At 38.1% G+C, this 25,498-nt stretch overlaps 1 protein-coding gene across 1 annotated transcript in view; it reads left to right on the plus strand.

Moving 5' to 3' along the window:
* The window catches only part of LOC306872761 (centlein-like), a 93,716-nt gene that overhangs the window by 54,984 nt on the left and 13,234 nt on the right, over nt 1-25,498 (plus strand). The window contains exons 14-20 of the mRNA XM_079421526.1: nt 5,290-5,387; nt 8,637-9,118; nt 10,117-10,192; nt 14,403-14,478; nt 15,977-16,194; nt 21,178-21,339; nt 23,691-23,788. Of these exons, the coding sequence (XP_079277652.1) occupies nt 5,290-5,387; nt 8,637-9,118; nt 10,117-10,192; nt 14,403-14,478; nt 15,977-16,194; nt 21,178-21,339; nt 23,691-23,788 (1,210 nt within the window). The remainder of the gene's footprint in view (nt 1-5,289; nt 5,388-8,636; nt 9,119-10,116; nt 10,193-14,402; nt 14,479-15,976; nt 16,195-21,177; nt 21,340-23,690; nt 23,789-25,498) is intronic.

Here is a 25,498-nt window from a genome sequence, read left to right on the forward strand (position 1 = left end):
TGCCACAAGTATTTCTAAATTCCATTTAAAATATTTTGCGTTTGTTTTTCATCTAACAATTATATTTTATTTCAGCCATTTTTTTTTTCAATTAACAAAAACTATTTTTAGTAGTTTTAGTTAATAATAACAGCACTGTTGCTTACCTTTAATGTTCCTGATATCTGAGATTATTTCACTCTACTGTACCAACATTTTAAGATTTGTTTCATTAAATATTATCCTTCCCTCTGGTCAGTGGCAAAATCGGGTCATAGATGACACAGTATTCAGTATGGAGCACTTCCCCACACACAGCTGCCACAGACACACACTTTCATCTTTCATCCGCTTTCTGTTCCAGTGAAATCACGAAATAAAATTATGACATGACCATTAACCCTTGAGAATTTGAGAGAGGTGGGTCCAGATGTGGTTTCGGAAATCCAATTTGCTGTATTCCCAATTGATTTCAAACTCACATGGCTCTTTGCACGGCCTCAGAAAGGAGCTTGTACATTCCTATCCGTCAAACGCTCCATCAGAGCGATCTCTAGTGTATAGACACCCTTCTTTGGGGAAAATTGGCCAAATCTTGGTAGGGACATTTCTAAAAGTTGACAAAGTTGGTAACATTCCTACCTAAATCAATGTTGTGGGGAAGTGTTAGGTACTTTAATGACCAATTTTATTACCAGAACAGTGTTTTCTAAAATGGCTATTCTGTATTTTTATTTTGCATTGTGCCCACTGGATACAACCATACATTTCTATACATCTTTAATAAGTTTTTATTTTTGTATTAATGTCAGCTTTAGTTTTAGTAATTTTAGTACTTCAACTTAAATACATAGTTCACATAAAATTAAAATTGTTGTCATTTACTTACCCTCATATTGTTCCAAATCTGTGTGACTTACTTTCTTTGGTGAAAAAAAGGCATTTTGAGAAAATGTGTTTCCCCCCCTATACAATGGTAAAAAAAATGGCTTGGACTATCCCTTTAAACATATTTTAAAGTTATTTTGTTTCAGTTAGCTACCACAGGTCTACATTTTTCATCTAATGTTTAGATTTTATTCCATGCCTAAATCCATGCCTATGTTGTGAGGAAGTGTTATTTAATTATAGTTATTTTACCAATTTTCTTACCACAACAGTGTTTTCTAACATGGCTATTCCATATTCCATTTGAATTTTGCCTGCTGGATATGAGTGCAGCATAGAATGTGATGTCCGATTTGCAAACTAATGACTCTTATGAACTGATTCTTTTAATTAGCCATTTCTGAGGTCACAGATGACTCCATGAACCATTTTTTTTTTTTTTTGTAAAAATTACTAAATAGTATTCTAAAAAAACATTTTGTGAAATATACTTAGACATGAACATTTAAATTTTTTACCCAAACTGGAAGATATATTAGCAGAGCCCACACCAGCAACTTTTAGTTTAAAGATAAGAATGCTTTGAAGTAATTTATTAAACATGTATTCCTATCTATGGACTAGTATGACACTATGTACAGTACCATACAGCCTTTCTGCAACTCTTCCAAATGTAACATTCAGTGCATCCCTCTATGGATCTTCATGCATTAGTGATCTTGACTATATCAAAGGATTCTGTAATATGACAAGCAGGGCCTGAAATTAACACCCGACCACGCGCCAAATGTGGGTGAATTTTGCAATTGGCGGGTAAAACTGTCAATCTACGTGCCACATTGGCGGGTAGCCAATGAGAATTGAGTGATTCATTAGTTGTTGTTTTTTTGCGTCTGTTGTTTTTTTTTTTTTAAGTCTGCCATTTCGTTGGATTTTAGCTCAAAATGGCACTACTGGGGTAAAGAGGCCAGCTGAAACGAACAGCCAACAAAAAGATGAGGATGAGTCAAAGAAAAGTAAAAGACGACGTTTTAATACAAAGTGGACAATTGGCGACAACGGCAAGGTTCGTGAGTGTCTGATTTATGACCGCAGTACGGATGAAATGTACTGCATGACTGCCGTATGTATGGCTCAAGAGAAAGCGAAGTCAAATCCTTTTGTAATCGGGACTAAAAACTTAAAATTAGAAGCAATTAAGAACCACGAGTCATCAAAAAGCCACCTACACACAATAAGTTGCAAAATATCAAAGACTGCGCTTCCATGAAAGCAGCGCAGTTTGAGAAGATGCGACTTCTGTTTCGGAACGATCACGCGATCGGCAAGAAGATGAGGCCCTTCTCTGACTACGTTTGTGTGTCACAGATGTGTGTGCGTGTGTATGTTGGGAGTTGGGAACCAGTGAGAAAATGTCCGGTACCCGGTAACTTTACCAGTAATATTCATTTAGTTCTGCTTAACGGTTCCTGAAGGCTGTAATTAACAGTTGCCAGGAACTGTCTACAGACTAAATCAGCCATCAACACAGCCGTGTGTGATTTGTTTACATACGAGCTGTGGTAACTAGGTCTAACTTATATCTGTTGAGTTAGCACGGTGTGTGTGTGTATACCTGTTTTTCTATCCCTGTGTGACTATGACATATGATGATGTCTGTGACACAGCAAATCATTGAATAAAAAGATTAAACAATATATAGTCTAAGAGTTATTATTACTTACCTTTTGAGGCAAAAAAAAAACTGGCTGGTAAAAAGTTACTGTGGCAGGTGGCCAAAAAAGTTAACTTCAGGCCCTGATGACAAGTATAATCTATAATAAAAAGTAATTTGACTGTTAAATGGTAGTTCAAAGGTGTTTACCAATCAGAGCAAACTTTTCAAAGAAACTTTGCTTTGGAAAGCTGTTTTGAACTCCAAATGAACTTCATTTTGGCCTGATTTTGTTCAAAATGTCACATCCAGATAGTTCTTTGATTTAGCTTGAAGTATATTGTGGCCTTCATTGTAAAAGTGTGATTTCTGAATCTGTGAAAAAAAAAAAAAACATGAAAATGAATAGAATCTTATAACACCATGGGCATTTTAATAATGAATCTTCTTTTTCTCTAGTTATGCCAGGCTCTAAAATACAAGTTTATCAGGTATAATCACAGACAACTAGGAAAGTCATTGTTTAAAAAGAGAACATTCAGTGTTTAACCTGATCAACTGATTGTTTTTATTTTTGTATTTCTGCACACTGCACAATTTTGCAGACATTTGGAGTCCTTCTAGAGTGACAGTGAAAATAGTGAAATAGTAAACCAATGTGAACTAGAAGATTTATATTGAGATGGAACACAGCTTGACTGTATAAATTTACACTTTTAAAAATATACATTTTATTAATTTATATATTTTTTTTCATTTACATTTACTTTTAGTCATTTAGCAGATGCTTTTATCCAAAGCGACCTACACATGAGGACATTATGGTGCTTTCAGACCTGTAGATCGTTTGCTTTGTTCCGAAACAGGGATTAATTTGTTACATTGTTGCATTTTCTTCTTGGTTCGGTTCGCTTTCACACGGCAACATTGCAAAGCGTACCAAACTGTGTTTATGTAAGTCACATGTGAGTAAAGCTGTCCTCTTATTGGTCAGAGTTCACTTGTTTACGTTCCTCTGCGTCATTCATCAAGATGGATTGACAAGTTTGCTCCGCAGGCTTATTGCGGCTTTATAGCTGTCCTGGCAAACGCAAAACAAATGTAGCTGTCATTCCTCTCTAATATATTGATCTATATATAATTATATTTTCACACACATATATATATATATATATATATATATATATATATATATATATAATGCAGTTACAGCCAGCGGGAACCGAGGCTTCGTCAGGACAGCATTCTTGTAATGAAGAGTAATTAATTACACAACATTTTAATATGAAGAGGTGCTTTTTGGTTTTCAACTGCAATAACAAATACTCTAACTAACAAAATCAAAGTTGTTCTCACTTGCATTCACAAAATAATTAGTTACATTTATATAGCGCTTTTCTGGGTACTCAAAGCGCTTGACTGCTGCTTTTTATATAACATATTTCACGTTATGAATTATGATACCGCTTGGTTCGTTCGTCTGTTGGGTCGGACTGCTTTCTCACCACAAACGAACCGTTCGTTTGAAAGCGTGCCGAGACCACCTCTTCAAGGAGGTCTCGGTACGCTTGTTTGGTCTGCTTTTGGTGCGCACCCGAGTGCGATTGCTGCTTTTTCACCTGCCCATACGAACCGCACCGAGAGGGAAAATGAACTCTAGTGCGATTCAACCGAACTAAATGAGGCAGGTGTGAAAGCACCCTTAGAAGCAATCAAAACCAACAAAAGAGCAACAATATGTTATACAAGTCATGGTTGGCCTAATACAGTACACATATAAAGGTTTTTGTTTGTTTGTTTTTTTAAGAAAACGAGTAGATAGAATATAGAAAAAAGAATCCCAGTGTTTTTTGTTGTTGTTGTTTTTTATAAGAAACAAGTAGATAGAATAGAAAAAAGAAAGCTAGTGTTAGTTTTACAAGAAAAGCTAGCAGTTAGAGAATAAATATGCAATTGATGGAGGGTCAAATGTGTGTTTTTTTTTTTTAAAGAAGACAGATGGATCAAATAAAATTAGAATAGAGAGTGCTAGAGTTAGAGGGTCAAATAAAGATGAAAGAGATGTGTTTTTAGCCGTTTCTTTATTTTCTTATTATTTTCATGTTATTTCTGATGTTAGCATCACGGTATGAAGAGGTAATGGTTCCTTAAAGTTTCCTGCAGGTGTGAACAAGCTCAAAAAAGAGCATGTGTGTGCGACTGTGCGTGCATGAACATGTGAATTGGTGTATAGTTGTTGTTGTTTTTTTTGCAAGTGTGGTGTGTGCATAAGGCTCCAGAGAAAGAGAGGTCTGCGACTCACTAGAATTTCAGCCTTGCTTCTTATTGTCCAAAGGTCAGCTCCAGAAAAAAAAAACTGTAAATAGTTCACAACATTTTCATTCGACAAATGAGCATCCACATTCACCATGAAACTTTTATTAACCCAAGGAGGCAGAAAGTTCTGTGTTTATTTTCCCCTCTTTAAACAAGCATAGCAACGAAGTTCCTGCCATGAAGTCAAAAACACAAACTCCATCATATATTGACAGTTACCCTTAAAATTAATTTGTATTACTCTACAATAACCTGCAAGATTGCTTCAGGTCAGAAGGTTTTGATTTGTGGTTACGAGTCCCTTTTCTTAGTCGGTCCATTAAAGGCCTCTTTATGAGCTCAATCAGTTGAATAGACCTTTAAAAAGACAAGAAATTATGTGTCATTAATGATAATTGATTTGAATAGGGAAAGTGGCTGTCAGGTGACAGTATGGGTTTTTATTCCTTCAGCAGAGCTTCTGTTTCGGGAAGTGCCGGAGGACGAGGTCAGGAGAAGCAGCACCCCCATCAAGACAACCGCCAGAAGAGTGGAACAGACTTTTAAAAAGGTACCAGTCATTGGCTGTTCAGCCTTTATATGAATAGCTAAATTTTGTGAAGAATAATAATGTAAGGTCACAATTCCTTACATCATGCGCAGAGCCACAGACTATTACCAGACATTAAATGCATAAAAAGTCAATGGTAACACTTTACAAAAAAAACAGTTTGATAACATTATTTAATGCATAAGTATCATGAACACTAATTTAAACTAAAGTAATAATTATTACTCCGAATGACAGATGATAAGTGATGTCCAATTAATCTATCAAATGTTCAAAATATACATTGTCATATAGACAGGTGAATACTGTTGCTCGTCTATGTAAAAAAACCCACTCAATTATAGCTATGCATGTAAGCAAATATTTTTTTTTAGCATTTATTAATCTAGGTTATCTATGTTCATTGTTAATTAATGTTTGTAATACATTAACTAGTATACAGTTTAAAGTGATAAAAACGCATATGCGTGTTAACGTAAGCAGCAGCGCCATGCACATGCGTGGTTTACATGAAGCGGATGCAAACGCATGCTGACAAATCCACAAAGACGAGGACTCCACCCACTGTCTACACAAGCCAATCAGATAACAGCCACACTTCGCTGACCCATCGTAGCACGTTCTTGCTATAACCAATGCTTTACCAAAACATTACTTTACAATCAGAGCAGTCTCGCCCTGAAATAACTTCATTCATCCACACTGGTTCAAATAAAGGCCATAAAAATTGGTACAGTAAAAGATGTTTAAAATTGGATTTTGTTAGAACATTAGACCGTGTTTCGCCAAGCCACAGTATTACATTTTACATGCATTTAGAGCAGCACTTTACATCTCTGTTATGGGACCGGCACTATACTGGATATACTGTAGATGCGTTCATAGAAGCGTCATGTTATTCAAGATGTGTCAGTAAGTAACTCACTAATACATAACAGGGCTCTTCCTCATCTATGTGGATCTAGCGATCTACTGTATAAAGAATTATAAATAAAATTTTTAAACATTAAAAGTATTACAAAATCTTTGAAAAAATATACATGGGTTCTTTTTAAATGTGTTTAAAGGCGTGTCGAATATAAATGCAAATAGGCTAAATGTAAGAAAAGAGATATTCTTTGGTTAAAACACTTGATCACACAAACAATATTTCATATGAAGTTACATTACAGTATCCAACGTAAATGCAAGGCTTTTTATTTTTCTATTTTTATTTATTTATTTTATTTTTTTACATTGTCCGCTCACAAATACCCAGTACACCCTGCAGTGATGCTGAAGCTGGTACCCATGTTGTCATTTTGGTCCATATTTGATATTATATGTGCGAGTAAATAAATCTGTTCCTGCCCTGATTGTAAATCAAAATGGAGTTGGTTATAGCGAAGATACGATTGGTCAGCGAAGTGTGGCGGTTATCTGAATTTATACATCCTGTAGTGTTTTGCAGTATTTTAAAGTATTATTGAAAGTTGTTGGTAATGTAGTAATGACACCTGAAGGAAGAACAAGTGCAATCAAAAAACAAAGTGCTGAGGCTTGTACCTATGTGGACATATGGGCCCATATTTGATATACGTGTCATTGTATCATGTCTTACGCCATGTTAACCCTGTTCGCTGTCACTGCGACTGGACACATCAAAGTGAATGTGCGAATATTTGTCCCTCATCATGTTGTCCTTCATCATAGACAGTATCACTCATTATAATGGGTTCTGGTTGCTTTGGACGCATCGCAAGGGTGTTACTAATCATGCTCGGGATCAGTGAACGATCATAATGTGCGTGTAATCCGGAGTTTATTATCATTCGCTGATCCTGATGAAAATATAAAGAAGCCAAATGGGATTTATTAATGATACAAACAGCACTTCAGTTCAGTTTAATTTGAACAAAGTGTCCATCGAATGCAGTTCCTTACAGGGGTGCGAGTAAATTAATCTGTTCCCACCATAATTGTAAAGCAAAACGTAAGAATGTAAGTTATAGTAAGAATGTGCTATGTGCTACAGCTGTGGCTGCTATCTGATAGGCTTGAGTAAACTGTGGGTGGAGTCTGTGCGTTTGTGGATTTGTCAGCCCATCTTGTCACTGTAAATGTTTGAAAATCAACAGAAGTGTGCAGCAATCCACAAATGTACAGGAAGCAATTCACAAATGCGTGCAGAAATCTAAAAACTGTACAGGACCCGATTCACAAATGAATGGCAAGCAAAGTTGTGTTTGTAACAAAGATATTTGTGAATGTTTTTAATTTGCAAACTTATTTTATTTATTTGTGAATTTAATTAATGTTTGTTAAACATTTTTATGTCATGCAAAAATAACACTTTATAATAATGGGTGTGCTCAGAAAAAAAAAAACGAATGTAGTAAAGTAAAGCACCTGTCTTCCTGTAATATGGATCACTCATTTAAGCCCTCAACAGCAAAACAAACACCCTTAAGACTCATTTGAATGAAACTAAACTGCTCTGTTTGCATTCGCTGACTCTGCTGGTGCTTGACAGCGGGCCCTGTACTCATTTAACACAAGCAAATCATTTGTCATTAGTATTTAGCCTGAGCAAATCAAGCTTACTCTATTCAGAAGCACTTGACTTCCCCTAAAGCAACATTTAGCTTGGTTCTTGCTGGAGGGGCTGGTGAGGACTGAGGGAACATTCTGAGCAGAGGAATGAAATGGTTTGTAGAATAATTCGGAGCAGATGATGGCATTGTGAGCGGTGCCAGCAGCTGCCATATGGTCGTGTAATGGGGGCTGTCATCGCCTTTATTACCGAATGACAAGCACCATGTTAAACTTAATAACCCACAGGGGCAGACGGCTGTTTATGTGCTCCTGCAAACGCATTATAAATGAAATAATTTTTGATGGAGTTGTGGGAGGGGGGCGAGTTGTTGTCAGCCAGCCGTAAAGGGGCCTAATGTTGTTTGAAAGGTGGTGTGCTGCGGCAGTATGGCTGCGAGAGTGCTAAATAAAAGGCAGCGATTTGCCTGGGGGTATACACCCAGCAGGCATCCCCTCCTCTCTTTCACACCCTCCACCAGGATTTGACAAGCTGCCTAAATGGCCCTCTTTTATGTTTAGCCATGAGTAACAAATTTGGGGGGAATCACTGAGTGCCTGCTTGCCTGCCCCAGAACGGACCCTCTCCATAAAGGCCAAATGAGAGTTTAAAGTACAAACGTCTCGAAAATATGAGGTGATAATTTGCCGTGCACATGCCTCTGCGTACTCCCACAGATAGAGCAGTTACAAAGTCAAATGGTCTCTCTGGAGAGCGAGATCGTGCGGCTGCGAGAAAACAACCGGGCGCTACAGGATGCGAACGGAGCTCTGGCTGGAGAGCGGGGTGATCTGCAGACCAGAGTTCAGCTTCTGCAGGAACACAAGGAGGCAGAAGAGGCCCAGGCCAGAGAAGAGCGGGACCGACTGCTGGCCCAGATGCAGATCTTTGAGAGACAGGCAAAGGAGGCCATGAAAGCTGCCGCCCAGGCCAGGCGCAGACTGCTTGAGCTCCGCCAGGAACTAGGAGTCCTTCGAGCAGAGAGAGATTTCCATCGGTCTGCAGCTAAACGCAAGGCGAAAGCCGGCACTCTGGCAAACAACAAGATCAGGTCCAAAGCACCCTGGGTTGACGCCTCCAGCAGAACACGCATGCGCTCGACGCAGAACAGGATGGACAGTCCCGCCAAGGACGACTGGGAGGACATGAGCGCAGACAGGTACTTCCCCCACCTTTCACTATCCCTGTCTCTTTCTCGCTTTCCATCTCTCACACTCTCATTATTTTTCTGACTGTAGGGACAGCACGCATATGCAAAAATACAAGCAAACGGGTGATTGAATCCCAGCTTCTGTCTAGTTGGTATTCAAAAGAGAAAAAAAGAGCAAGAGGGGGGCAGAAAGAGGGGAAAAAAATCAGATCCTTTGAATTATCCTGGGATGTCTTGCTAGGAGCTTATTGACTGAAATTTGCATGTAGAATTAGCCACCTCTGAGCAGCCGAGTTGAACCGGCGCCAGGAAGCACCTGAACCCGCCCGCAGCACCTCACTTTCTGCCCAATGCCATTTTCCCAACGTCATGAGCCCTGAAATTGACAGTTTGGCAGGTTAATTTAATTTGTGATTCCTTTGCATATTCATCACGGACAGAGGAGGAGTCCTAGGCAAACCCTGGCCAATCAATTGAGTTTTCCTCCTGCGACACTCTTATTCAGCTATGGTCCCAGAATCTCCCTTCTCTCCTCCTCTTCCTATATTTTCTCTAATTTAACAGGATAAATTTTGAATGACTCTGTTCGGCTCTCTACCAGATGTCTACAAGCTGTTTAACATCCTCTGAAATCGTCAGTAATTATTTCATGAAAGTTTTATGTCACCTCCTGCATCAGAGTTTATGGCATGATGGATGTTATGATGATTTCCAATGATACCAGTTCAGATTTATTTCACCCAAATGCACCACTACTAACAGAACGGCATGCTGGAAGCTTTCCAAATCTGTTTCCAATAGGCTCTTGTATGAGATGCCGGAGCATTTAGAATGTCCCAACTGTGCCTCAGCAGTTTGAGTTACACACCACACTTGGGTGTTTAGGCTTCTGAGTTGTCTGCTTTTCTGCTAATTAACCACTCTCATGTGAATGCTATGGAATGGCACATAGTAGTCCCCCAGTATATCTCTTTATCTTGGTAAATAAGTCAACTTTATCTCTGCAGTGACAGTGAAGAGTTCTCTGACAGCCTGGAAAGTCGATATTCTGTTCAAGCTCGACGAGTTTCAAGGAAAACTAAGGTTTGTTACACATAATGTTTATATTATTTTTAGGACCTTGCGATATTCTCTTTAAGATTTTTTGCTCAAATTATAAAACTGTCATTTGCCTATAGATCACTATGTTTTGACACAGTGATTTATAGACACATTTATAGGCTTTTTTGACAAAAGGTTTCAAAAAGACTTTATTTTGGTGTCCTTGTTATGTGTTACGTGTACTTACTGTGGTTATGCAAGTAATTTATGCATAATTACAAGCAGCTAACCCTAAACGGAACTCTAATGTTATAGAAGTACATGTTGTTAATTAATATTGTTTGCTTCTTATTTGTATAATTACGCTGTAACAAGGACAACTTGAAATAAAGTTTAACAGAAATTTCCTGAAAATGTTCTCAGTCAGCCACTGGTCATCCAAACAAACTAGATCCTGCAAACTAGGCTGTATCTGAAAATTTCATAGTTCCGTACTATGTAGTAGGCAAAAAACATTATTCATGGGGCGACCTAATGTTTCCGGCAAGATTCTTAAGTGCGCATCCAATGGACACTTTACTATCCCATGAGGCCATGGGAGAGGATTTGTAAATGGCAGTAAATCAATGCAACTGATGCTGGTAAGTACATGACAATGACAACATGACAAATGGATTATATTAAATTTATTATTATATTAAATTTCTAAAACATGTACAGTGGTGTGAAAAAGTGTTGGCCCCTTCCTGATTTTTTTATTTTTTTGCATGTTTGTCACACATTAATGTTTCAGATCATCAAACAAATTTAAATATTAATCAAAGATAACACAAGTAAACACAACATGCAGTTTTTGAATGAAGTTTTTTTTATTATGAAGGGAAAACAAAATCCAAACCCACATGGCCCTGTGTGAAAAAGTGCTTGCCTCCTGAACCTAATAACTGGTTGGGCCACCCTTAGCAGCAACAACTGCAATCAAGTGTTTGCCATAACTTGCAATGAGTCTGTTACAGCGCTGTGGAGGAAATTTGGCCCACTCATCTAGGCAGAGTTGTTGTAATTCAGCCACATTGGAGGATTTTCAAGCATGAACTGCCTTTTTAAGGTCATGCCACAGCATCTCAATAGGATTCAGGTCAGGACTTTGACTAAGCCACTCCAAAGTATTCATTTTATTTTTCTTCAGCCATTCAGAGGTGGATTTGATGGTTTATTTTGGATCATTGTCCTGCTGCAGAACCCAAGTTCGCTTCAGCTTGAGGTCACGAACAGATGGCCGGACATTGTCCTTCAGGATTTTTTGGTAGACAGCTGAATTCATGGTTCCATTTATCACAGCAAGTCTTCCAGGTCCTGAAGCAGCAAAACAGCCCCAGACCATCACACTACCACCACCATATTTTACTGTTGGTATGATGTTCTTTTTCTGAAATGCTGTGTTACTTTTACGTCAGATGTAATGGGACACACACCTTCCAAAAAGTTCAACTTTTGTCTCGTCAATCCACAGAGTATTTTCCCAAAAGTCTTGGGGATCATCAAGACGTTTTCTGGCAAAACTGAGATGTTCTTTTCGCTCAGCAGCGGTTTTCATCCTGAAACTCTGCCATGCAGGCCATTTTTACCCAGTCTCTTTCAGAATCAGAATCAGAATGAGCTTTATTGGCCAAGTATGTTTACATGTACATGTACATAAGAAATTTTACATTTCTTATGGTGGAGTCATGAACACTGACCTTAACTGAGGCAAGTGAGGCCTGTAGTTCTTTAGATGTTGTTGTGGGGTCTTTTGTGACCTCTTGGATGAGTCGTCGCTGCGCTCTTGGGGTAATTTTGGTCGGCCGGCCACTCCTGGGAAGGTTCACCACTGTTCCATGTTTTCTCCATTTGTGGATAATGGCTCTCAATGGTTCGCTGGAGTCCCAAAGCTTTAGAAATTGCCTTTTCCAGACTGATAGATCTCAATTACTTTCTTTCTCATTTATTCCTGAATTTCTTTGGATCTCAACATGATGTGTAGCTTTTGAGGATCTTTTGGTCTACTTCACTTTGTCAGGCAGGTCCTATTTAAGTGATTTTTTTGATTGCGAACAGGTGTGGCAGTAATCAGGCCTGGGTGTGGCTAGAGAAACTGAACTCAGGTGTGTTAAACCACAGTTATGTTTTAACAAACACTTTTTCACACAGGGCCATGTGGGTTTGGATTTTGTTTTCCCTTCATAAAAAAAACCTTCATTTAAATACTGCATGTTGTGTTTACGTGTGTTATCTTTGATTTAATATTTAAATGTGTTATTTGTTTGATGATCTGAAACATTAAAGTGTGACAAACATGCAAAAAAATAAAAAATCAGGAAGGGGGCCAACACTTTTTCACACCACTGTACATACACTATATTGCCAAAAGTATTGGGTCACCCCCTTCTAATGAACAGGTTTGACTACTTTATTAATTTCCATGAGTACAAAACTTAATGTTTAAGCATATAATGATATTCTAGGGAATTGTATGCTTCTAATTTTATAGAAACAGTTTGGACAGAACCATTTTCTTGTCTAACATAACAGTGCCTTTGTGTATAAGGCAAGGTTCAAAAAGAAATGATTGATTCAGTCAGTGTGGAAGAACTTGACTGCTCCTGATCCCAGCTGAACACCTCTGGTGTGACTTTAAATGCAGACTTTGAGCCAAAAACTCATCACCAAACACTTGTACATACACTAAATGGACAAAAGTATTTGGACACTCCCTTCTTTAGAACAGACTTGTATGTGGGTACAGTCATTTTAGACACTTTCAAAACTGTTGCAACAGAGATGGAAATACAGTTTTGTGCTTCCAATTATGCTTCCATCTTTGTTGCCACAGTTTTGGAAGTGCCGCCTTCTGTTCTAAAGAAGGGAGTGTCCAAATACTTTTGTCCATTTAGTGTATGTACAAGTGTTTGGTGATGAGTTTTTGGCTCAAGGTCTGCATTTAAAGTCACACCAGAGGTGTTCAGCTGGGATTAGGACTTGGCTTTCTGCAGACCAGTCAAGTTCTTCCACACTTGACTGAATCAATCATGTCTTTTTGAACCTTGCATTATACACACAGGCACTGTCATCTTAGAATAGAAAAGGGTCCTGTCCAAACTGTTTCTATAAAATTAGAAGCACACAATTCCCTAGAATATCATTATATGCTTAAACATTAAGATTTATACTCATGGAAATTACTAAAGTAGTCAAACCTTTTCATTAGAAGGGTGTGACCCAATACTTTTGGCAATATAGTGTATATACATGTATGTATATAATTTTGAACACGTGATTTATGTTTTTTTTAGTGTGGTAGGTGCCATATTAAATGTGGTGTAATAAAACCACCCCACCTTATCTAGCTAGCAATTTGTCTGGCTTTAAATACTCAAGCTTTTTACAGTAGGGGGGAATTCTGATTTACTGTTAATGTTTTTATTGTTCATCAGCTGGAAAGAAGAAAAACATTCTCAAAGTGATTCAAACAGAAAGCTTTAGTATGAAGTTTTTATATGACATCTACTCAAAGGGCCTAAGCTCATGTAATTGGTTGAGGCAATGTTGTTGTATCCTCAGAGCCTAAGTTGTAACACTTTTGAACAGAATCAATCTACAAATACCTTATTTATAGTTAAAAAAATTACGCTCTTCACCTTGAAATTGCCTCTTTTCATTTGCGGAGCGAAGAGTTCAAAAAAACATTTTTTTCTTGACTTTAAGCAGCTGTGTCGATTGGGAGATGTGTATCAGAGGTGTCTGTTCCTGTAAAGTGCGATCTCTTCTCGACAGACTCTCAGGGCTCCACTGGCTCTCCCCCATCCCCTCAGGGAACGTGGAAGCTACATATCTTCTCCTCTTTTCGCTTCCTCTCAGCTCTACAGCTGTCAGCCCTTTCTTAGATCCTGCCTGAATGCCTCTGTGTACTCGTCAACCGTGCTGGCTCACATCGGCGTGACAGTGGAGCAGAGCACTGCGCCGCCCGTGTCACACTAAAGAGCTTCTGAATAAATCCGTGATCAAACCCACAGAGAGGGAGAGAGAGACTGATCAAAACCTTTTTAAATAGTGTTCGATACAAACGAGGGGAAAAGCCAAAGCCTCTTTGATGTGACTACAAACGATTCCTCTGTGTCACTCTGCCGTGAGCCGCCACGTTATGTTATGTTAAACTGTTGCCCCAGCTTTTTGTGTCATGTGTTGTGTCTTTCCACCTCTTGCCTGCTTGCAGGGCTGCAGGTACATGCTGATCTGCCCCACAGACAGGCCTGGAGAGGAATCTCAAACCAGAAACATCCAATTCCAAGGTAACCTGGTTGACGCAACTGTGCTCAGGCGCTTGCATAATGAGTGATTGTTCGTTCGTGTTTGCTTGTACGGCCCTTATCCTATAAATTCTTAAAAAAACAAATAGAAAACTCAACCTACTGTAAATATAGAAAGAGTTTCTCTTCAATTACATTCTTCAAGCAAAATGTGTAGTTTGTAATTAAGATAATGTGCAAATCCAGTGTCAGAATATACCTTGTTATAAAACATTCGTCACCAAATGACGGGAACAAACAAACACGTTGTGAAACTCCATTGCTGCCCCGGGAAAACAAATTGCATCCACTGTTCACATAACACTGAAAAGGTTATCCTTTCCTCACATCCAAAACACATCTTTAGAAACATTCTTCTCGAGCAAGTACTGCAGCGCTGCCGATGACTTCTGTACCATGAACGAAACGCGTTGAGCGGCGTGCTCTTGCTCTCGCTCGGGTCGCTGAGTGCGCGCGCGCATAACAATCCAACTCTTAACAGTGTAAACAACTCAGAATGCATGAAATGGCATTGTATCCCCCTTTAAGTGCAGCTGCCAGTAACAGTACCGCACATTGCCAACTGAACAACTATGAGCCTCAGCAGCGCGGATAGCCATACCAACACGCATATTGCCAATAACCTGAGAGCATTAAAAGGAACTTAGCTTGTGAAGACATTCGAGAGAGTGAACATAGCAGCTGTGGCGAGAATGTTTGATTTCTTGATATCTTTCTTGGGGATGAAGTTCCCATCTGAACTTGTTCTTGAGTCGGTCACATAACTTGTGGGGTTCATTTCAATAATGTAGCGATGCGTGAAATAACGCTAACTCAGTCACTTCCGAATTGGGCAGCTTATGAGCAATGCGGTGAATTCACGTGTTCAAGTTAACAAACTCGGAGGTGAGTCCATTGGGGAAACGAATTCCACTTGCTAAATTCCCGATTCCTAGTGATGATGATATTTTGCCTGCCAAATTCGCCATTTAATTTGCTATTGAGCAATGCGAAAACTGCTGATAATACTGACGACCTTATTTATGGAAGCTTAGATAGGTGTCGTATTCCTATTGGTAGATGGGGATCAGCTGAGAGTCAGCTGACGCGAGCTTGACTAACGTGACCTGCCAGAACTAACGCTACGCTCGATATTAACGTTTTGCTGAAGCAAAATCTTCCTTCAGTTTTTTTTGTAAACTCGAGGGTTTAAACAGAACAGAACGCAATTCTGCTTGAGAAGAATTTAAGGAATTAAAATAACATTTAATGAATTATAGATATAAATAAAATATTTTGTAAAATAATATTGTAGTCACGACTGTCACAATAACAATTTTCAAAATAAAGCAGTGGCTGTAATACTGTGGATATACTATTGTTATTATATACTAGCTGGTTTTACTGCAAGGCATAATTAAAGTGTTGTTACAACCTTAGGTATCCACTGTCAGATTGGAAGAGACTGACGGTAGCATTGTGTCCTCTTCACCACCCTCAGGTGCCTCCCTGCAAAAGATCAGGCAGAAAAGAATTTCAAAGTCCCATGCTGTTTTGCAACAGCGTCTTCTGTCCCTCCAGCAGCAAGTCGCAGCTCTACAGGCAGATAAACAAGCAGCACAGCAGCTCGCAGCAGAGCAGAGCCACAGACAAGTGCAAACTCAAGTGCAGTTAGACTCCCTTCTCCAGCAACTCAACACCAGCAAGCAGCTTTCAAAGGTACTGCGAGACCAGAGCGCCTCCACTAGCACTTTATTTACTCCTGGGGCTTTTTAAGGAAATGCATTTTTAAATGATTTTATTTGAATGACTTATGACATATTTAAAAGAATCTTTTATAATTATTATTCCTTAAAAATATGAAATTCAATTTTTAGGGGAAAAAATAACTAGGCTATATAGCAGCTATAAAGTCAGAGTTTAAGTTATGACTTTAAACCTTGCTTTAAGGTACACAGTAAGTGATATATTAATGTATTGGTTTATTTCAAATATTAGTCATTACAGCTTTATCATACTATGATGCTCATACTTGTGTCAATTTATTTTCAAATGTACATGCACACTTTTGTGTGCTGGCTCCAGTTAGACTGTGCAGTTGGAAATGCCAAGCCCATTTGAGATTTGATTAAGACTCTTGAGTGGAACAGGAGGACAAGATGAACGCCCTAGTGTCCAGTCCATCTCTCTTTCCAAAACACACCCTGTTGCAATGACACTTTGTGTGTGTGTGTGTGTGTGTTTGCACATGAGCATATATGACTGTTTGTTTGTTCGACTCAAAATCTTGCATTATTAATGGCGTGGTGAAAGGGCAGCAGGTTGAGTGCCCCTGCACGCTGCCCCCTGCTGCCCTGTAGTGTGATCAGCCTCTTTAATTGGCTAGAGGTGGAGTGTCCAGATTTGATCCTCTTTTCTGATGAGGTGATGAAAATCACAGTAGTGTGTGGAACATGACTGTGTGTAGTTTATGTTCATTTGAGAATTGTGTCTTTTTTTCCTCCTTTGGCTTGTGTAAGAATGGTTTTCTGTAAGAAAACTTTCCAGGGAATCAACAGAAAGACAAAGAATTCTGTAGAGTGTATTGACTAGGGCTGTAGATTGATTACAAAATAATTCATTAATCGTACCTTTTTTTGTAGTTAATCTAACATTATTTGTAACATATAATTTGTAAACATTAATATATTTTCACATTCTCCAAATTGATGTGGAAGCAACATCAACAAAAACAACAGCAAAGATAATATTTTACATATTTGTTTAATGGCTTATTTTTTACTAAGTATTATAAATGAAGGCCACTATTACCGATGCCAGTACAAAATTAAGTAACGCCTTAGATTATGGAACACAAATTCATTAACAACTCTATAAAAATTAGTCAGATATGGAGCTCGTTTTTAGTTTTAGCCTATAAATGCAACATAATTTTTGTCAGTATTCAGCGCATATGAATGGGCCCATAGACAGGACACGGACACACGTACCGGAAGCGTTCACTCAGAAGAGAGTGCAAAAACACAGCACAAAAGTGAACAAAACAGATCACTGCAGCAGCCGATCTCCAGTGAAGCTGGTCGTGAAGGAAATAGTGCGCATACTTATTATGATTGTTAGTGTAATCTACAGGAAGCGCAAAAAGTGCGAGTTTATCAGTGAGTCTTCAGCCATGTTTTGAGTCAAATAAAGACTGTCATTTTTTTCTTAAGAAAAAAATTCATATGTTCTTAAGAACATATTTGAGAAATTTGGTACTAACACAGTACGTATTAGGCAGTGAGGCAGGGAGCTGATATAAGGCTCCACCAGTGCTGACTATGGCAGCCAGGATAAAAGACAGCAGCCCACCATCACGCCATCAGCTGGAATAGTGTGGGTTTTACAGCTTGGGTGTCAAATCAAGCTCTGCACCTTTGAATGTAAATATACTCGTGTATATTCATGAGCTCACCTAGCCGCATGCTCTGCCTGTTATTCTAGATAGAATTATTAGAATGGTGTCTGATTCCACAGCCAAGTGGAAACGCTCCTCCACCAGCAGATGTTCGGATGCAGGGAGGAAATAAGAGAGCAATTTTGTCCACTAAAAAAATGTAATCTAGATAAATGGAAAGTACTTTTGACATGTTAAAAATTAATAATTCACATGAGATTTCAGTAGTGTAGTAAAAGCTATTTTAGTCTACTCTTGGTGTGTTATCAGAAAGTCATTGATTAATGGTTTGGTGAAATACACTGATTCATTTAGAAATGAAAGAAAACAACTGCAAATGTTGCTCAGTTCCACGAAAAGTTGATTTTTTTTTGTTGTTGTTGGAACAAATTTTACTGTACATTATCAGAAAATTAGAGAAAGTAACACAATATTGTGTAAAATTTAAGCTTCTAAATATAAATTTCTTGTTAACTGAGCTGAACATCATTACAACAACATGATTGCAGGAATGATATTTTATATAACTGTTCTTTTCACTTGAAGATTAAATAACTTGCATTTCTGACGAAATTTGGCCTTTTTTCTGTAATTGTATTGTAACATTTTTATTATGAGCCAAGTAGCACACTAAAAATAAGCACATGAATTAAATTCATTTGCAAATTCTGGTGCTTGTTTTTTTTTTCTCTTCTTCTTCCTCTCTGTGTGAGAGTCTGTGTTTCTTCTGTATTAGTGTTCGTGTCGGGTGTCACACTACTCTCAGCTCACATTGATCCCTGTGCCCTTTGTGGTCTGGTATCGATCCTTTATTTTGCTCATTTTAATGTCTCTCTCTCTCTTTCTGTCTCTCACCCTCTCTCATTATATTGTCTAGGCAGAAAAGACAAAGCTCCTGTGATAAATGGCCAAGTTCAATTAAAGCTTGAAGTGGAGTAGTCGTGCTATAGCAGAGTTGAAGTGTCACAGAGCTCTTGTAGCGATCACATGGATGTCATATGCAGTATTAGCAGAGAATGGATCTCTCATTACAGACTCTGTGATGTATATTAGATGAGTTGAATGGCTTCTCGCTTCCCTACATGTGTTAGAACTGCGGCTGATGGTTGTTTTAGCAGCACCTGGTATAATGCATCTGCTGTAGTGTGTGTGTGTGTGTGTGTGTGTGTGTGTGTGTGTTCCTTGTTCTGTCTAAGTGAAACACATGCTCAACAGTGAAGTGTCACTTTCATCAGTCAATCACAGTGCATATCCCTGAGGAGCTTCCAGCTGATGTCTCCTTTTTTCTCTCTCTCTCTCTCTCTCACTCCTTCCTTTCTTAAATAAAGAATTAACATTTTATTTTATTAAGTGCTCCAACCACAAGCTGGTGCTGTGACACAATAAATGTAGGTGACAAAAGTGCTCTCCGTGACATGAATCTGAGCTCGTGTTGTTACGGATGACAGAGGAAGTACACTTGATGTACTTTGACAGGTTGGACACATTCACCTATCTACCCCCACTCAGGTCAGCTTTCTCGTGAAGACTGCTGTCACACCTTTGAGCCGTTCAGATTAATCATGGCGGTGGGATTAATCATAGTGTGGCAGAACCTCTCCTATCACCACGGTGGAGGGACTTGACAGCCTGTTTGACAGACCGGGCCTGTAATATGCGTAATTTGCAGGTGTAGTCCATGTTCCTCTTTTAGGAAGGGTCGGGATTACCTCAGGATTAGACTTCTCTTCTGACAGCGAGGCTTTCAGAGGCTGTTAGCGCTAAGCCAAACTAACCTCCCCACATCCCGTCCGAGTTGGGTGAGAGAGACGAGTGTGACTGGATTCTAACAAGCTTGACAGTTTAATTTACTGCTCCAGGTGACTGACTGGTCATGGCAGTTCGTAAATCACTGATCTGTAGAAGCCGTCTACTCAAGCATTCTCACACAAAACATTCTAACAAAGGATTCTTGGGATCCACGTACAATTTGAGAGAAAGAAACACTAATGCATTTTACTCAATGCTTTTTTAAGACTGTAATTTGTTTACTTGAATTAAATGTCTAGCACAGTTGTTTTTAACACATTTAGCAAATTTTATATTACTATTATAGATATCAATTAATTGTGTGTAACACAATTAATATGTTATTATAATATTATTATTTTTTTGTTGTTGTGACAGCCCTAGCTTAATCATTCAGAAATAATCTTTTTTATTATTATTTGTATTTATTCTAAATGTTTATACAGCTTACTTAATTATCTTCAGTTAATATTTACATAATTCCTTTTGACACTAGTCAATTACAATGAATTTGTAAAATAATTATAAATATACGGTGTGTGTGTACGTGTGTGTGTATTTATTTATTTATTTTACACCTTTATAAATTTATCATATCATATCTTTGGGGCCTTGGCATCAAACAATTTTGCACAAAACCTGTGCTTTATAGGTTAGGACAGCTTATAGGTGACCAGAGGATGTGTTAGTATGTAGACAAAAAGCCACATGATCCTCCAGTGCAGGGTCATTTATTAGACCCTCAGATTACTGGAAACACCATCAATGCCTCTCAGTGTGTTGCCTCTCGGTGTGTCTTTCATTAGCACAAACCTAAAAAATAAATAAATAAAAAAAAGATAGAGAGAAAGAGAATGCTCTATTTAAAGGTCAGAAACCAGATATCAGCAGTCGCATGTTTGAGATGTTCCACAAGAAACTGTGTATGTGTGTGTGGATGTTTTCCTCCGATTTGCCCCACATTATATGCTGGGTGCAGTAAGAAATCATTATGTTTGGACAGAGGGTGAAGTATCGCATCTGAGTGTTGTTATAAACTGTGGTTTTATTCCCCAAACAGGGCTTTGTGTTATTCACTTAGTTCTATGCAGTAACTGTGTATGTTAGTGAGTGAGTGAGCAATTAGTCTTAGTGCTCAGCTTTCAGCTCTACGCAGTGCTGGTAAACTCCCAGAGTGCACTGGGACGAGCCGACAATGGCTCTATTAAGGCTGACAATCAACAGAAAAATGGAGGAATTATCTCCCTCCTTATTAGCATAAAGCTTTAATCGGATTTAAGGCTTCGATGACAAACTGCTACGTAGTCCTGAGCCTAAAAAATGCTCCTTCATCATAAAATTCACCAGAAAATGTTTAATCAGACTTGATTATTTGTCATGCAGCTCGCTTAATTGATACCGATTCCTTTGTTACGCCGCTGTTGTAAGAGCTCCTACATGTGGATTTGTTTATTCGTTGTTTGTGTGTTGGTGAACAGAAGCAGGCGTGCGAGCTGGCTGGTCTGGAGCAGCAGAAGGCGTCTCTGCAGATGGAGTTAGAGCAGTGGAGACGAATACGGCAGCAAACGTCAATGAACCCCCCTGCCGTAGACCCGGAGCGCCTGCAGGCCCAAGTCAAACAGCTCACTCACCGACTGAAGGTCTCTTACAATTATTTTCATTTCAGTAGGTTCAGTTTATGTATTTGATTGATAGATTAAAACGGTAACCTGTGTGGGAAGATTAGCATGAGTATATGAGTACAAAATATAAATAGACGTTGTTCATGAAATCACTGTTTTTGGAAGTATTTTCTTTGTAAAGGCCTAAACAAAATGGATCTTTTGGGTATGTATAGCTCTTTTGTATTTTATTATTTAGCAGTCACTTTTATCCAACGCAATTTATGAGGACCATAACAAGCAATTCATCACAGCCCAACAATATTCGCATGTAATATCAGGTTTATTAGAAAGCAAAAATTGAAAACGAGGTATATATAGTATAATATAAAAGAATAAAATACAATATAATATAAATAAGGAATAACTAATGACGGGCCGTTGAATTATTGACAAATAATGCACACCTTGAGGTAATAATGCGGCCGCGACACCTCTGGTGGGTATTATTTTTCAATAATTCATCTGTCTTCAAATATTTAAGAATGTTAAATAATTTTATTATTTGTTTATGTATCCTCTGCAATAGTTTCTCAGCCATTTTTAGACTATAGTAAGATGAAGATTTACCCATTTTTTATATATATATATATATATATTTTTTTTTTTTTAAATGAAATATATTATTAACTAAATATATAGTTAAAATAAAATGTATACTTTTTTACCTTATCCCAGCACTTTCTGCTTTAGCTTTTTAAAGTGTAGTAGTACAGGTACGTATTTGCTAAAGCAATATCTAATTGCATTTAGATACTCTTTAGTTTAAAGTAATCATAGGTCTGCTATAATATGCTTTAACTCTTCTGTTAAATAGAAGTGTTAACTATAGATAGATATTTAGTTTATATTATTTATACACTATTTATTGATAAATGAAGGCATGCATGGATTTGATGGCCAGAACATACAAACAAAAAAGCTGAAACTTGAAACAAAGTTCAAACATGAATTGAAACGTTAAGTTTGACTTTTTCCATTTGAAGTTTGTTTTTTCTCTTTTTTTTTTCTCCTTATAAACAAGATTTTGGTCTATAATATCAGCAAATTGAAATATGGGGTCTGGCACTGCTCTTTATATTTTTGTGTTGGTCTCAATGGTAGTGTCATGTTCAAGAGACATGAGAGTGTGTGTGGGTGTGTGTTATATGCAGTCAGGATGTGTGCTACATAAACGAGTCCTCCATTCCTTTCAACTAAAGACAAGGTGCACATACAAATATCCATCATTCACATGATCACAGGCATCCCACCAACTCAACCTGTCGTCAGAGTTTTCAGTGTGCCTCTTACCTTGACACGCATTCACAGAGGTTGAACAAATCTGCCACTAAATAGATCAAAACCCAGCATAATAAATTATAAATATATAAATATACAGTGCTACAATACATAATCTAAGATTTAGTGACAAATAAGGATGTCTGAGATGATGAAAAAAAATCTACTTCAGAATGCAGTTGTCATTGTATTTCTGTCCTTTTTTATTGTTAAAAATGTTTAAACCATTTTCTGCAAAAGTTGGATTAATGGCTCTAAACAAATGACATGGAGTATAACCATCAAGTAAATAAATTTTTTTCTTGCTTTGATATATGACTGTGTGCACATCATAATCGTTTAATTAAACAATTACTATTATGTTAGCTTATTTTGCTTTTTGTGTTTGTTTGTTTGCAAATTATGAATTACGAATTTCCATGTTACTCCATTTGACCAACCTTTCCTCTTCATAAAAAGGTCAGAATATCTAATATATTCTAATATCCAAAAATAATAATACTGACCATGGTGTACAGTCATGAGGTTCTACAGCGAGGCCTCTGTGATTTATTATTGAAACAGAAATAGTTATTTCCTGTTTATTATTTCCTTTATGGTTCTCTTGTCATGATAACAAATACATTTCCTGCATTTTTTTCTTCAAAGATTTACCATTTCATTAATGTATTCCTTTTTAAGAAATAATAATAAAATGTATATCAAACTACTGTACATAATTTAACTTTTTTAAAATAGCAATGAAACATTTTACTTTATTACAATATCCTGACCTTTACATCATCTAAACATTTATTTACTTTAGCCTTACAAAAATACACATAATTGTACATACTTTTTTAATTGCCTCATAGATCTGAATAAAAAATGAACGTCACATCATTGACCATATGCCCATACACAGGACATATGTAGATGTGTATATTTCTGTGAAACAGATGTGAAACAGCTTCCTCATTAAGCATCCCGATGGCTCAATATTCATAAATGAGTCCTGCACGATGGGATATCAGATGATAGGATAAATGTGCGACTCTTTCTCTCCACAGAATGCCAGCAGTGAGATGAGCAAACACACTGCTGCTAACAAGAGCCTGAGGGCTCAGTTAGATGAAAGAGATCAGACACTGAAGGAACTGCACGAGAGGTAAATGCTCTCTATCCCTCTCTTGACTGCCTCTCTTTCCTTCTTAGTCTTGAGGTATTCTCACTTCTTCACCCTCTATTTCTCTTTCTCGTGTTCTGGGTCACATTTGCAGTGTCTGATTCCACCATGTGGCAGGCTTCAACACCATTTGTAGATTTTCTGGCTGCGTATAGAGATACATAATAGCAGACAGAAAGAGACAGTGACAGGAGCTATAATTTCCTTCCCATGTAGTTATGCACTATCGTCATAAGATGTCTTGCCCTGGGCACCGAGTCTGACAGTCTGTTGTGTTAACTGGTTGCCTTCTCCCTGTCCTTTTTGCTTCCTTCCTTTCTTTCTTTCCGCGTCACTCATTTCGAGTGATGAAATTTCTCAGTGGGATAAAAAATGGCTGTTATAATAAATAAAACATTTAGTGAGGTTTTGCTTGAAACAAGTTCAGAAAATCTGCCATTAAGGCAAATGCCATATTTTTTTTGCAATTTTTCCTCAAGAAAAAATTGATCTTGTTTGAAGTACGTTCACATCCCTGCTGGAAAACAAAGATATGGATTGAGAATAGCTTTTTTTTCCCCAAGAAGTACTTGCTTAGAAGTGTGTGAATGTCGCATGGTGTGTCCGCAGACACGTAAAACTCCGGGGTTTCACGCCAGTCTGTGACAACATGTGAAATCACAGTTGAGGAGTCCCTGTGAGCAGAAGCCGCCTTACGCCACGCAGCTTGTTTAAATGAAATACATGTCTAGACGCTGTAAAAAATACATCTGCTGCACTGCCTTCAAAAAAAGTGAATTTCAAAGCATGCTGCCATGTCCTGAGTCAATATCCGGCGCAGAGGTCTCTGCCTTATTCATAAAGGCCTGCCTTTCATGTGCCGCCTGTTGTCTTTCCATATCATAAATGTATTCATCTCCTTTGTTTTCTACTGCAAACCATCCATGATCTATGAAAGCACTTACAACTGTATTAGCATCCAAAATGCATTCTGAATTAGCAATCTAGCACCTCAACACCGAAGAGACAAAGCGGAGAGCGCGAAGGAAAGCGTTCAAATGATTTAGCGAACCAGGCATCCGTAGAGGAGCTGTTTTGAGGCTCACACCAGTCATCAGTATCACCATCCTACTATTCTTTTTGGGCGAGCTTACCCCTAAAATAAATGTTATAGATCTAATTGCCATTTGCTCTCTTGAGCTTTGGGAAGGATGGAGTGAAGTGGGGGAGGATGAGTGAAGCGTGGCTGTAAGTCAACAGGAGAAACGCTTCGTCCACTCTACAGCGGGGTCAATATGGGTTTTCTCATTAATGGCTGTTGGGTAACCTGACTCCATTTCCCCAGGCCACCTGGTCTTATTTAATTTAATGTCACTCCAATAAGAAGCTCTCACATTTATTCAGTGCATTTGCTTCAGGCACTCTCTCTCTCTCTCTCTCTCTCTCTCTCTCTCTCTCTCTCTCTCTCTCGCTCTCTCTCTCTCTCTCTCTCTCTGGAATTTGAGGATATTTATTTAAAAAGGACCTTTGCTCATCATTACAGCAGCTCTAGTCAAGGAGGCAGTCCATAAAACAGCCCTCAAATGTTAACATATTCCAACATTTTATATGTCAGATGTGTAGATGTTTAAACTATTTAGGAGGAATCTGGTTACAATACTGCTGGCATTTTATTTGTTTTCTCTGTTTAATTATTCATTTCCATTTGTTAAT

Source organism: Barbus barbus, assembly GCF_936440315.1.
Source record: "Barbus barbus genome assembly, chromosome: 7".
Classification (NCBI taxonomy): Eukaryota; Metazoa; Chordata; class Actinopteri; order Cypriniformes; family Cyprinidae; genus Barbus; species Barbus barbus.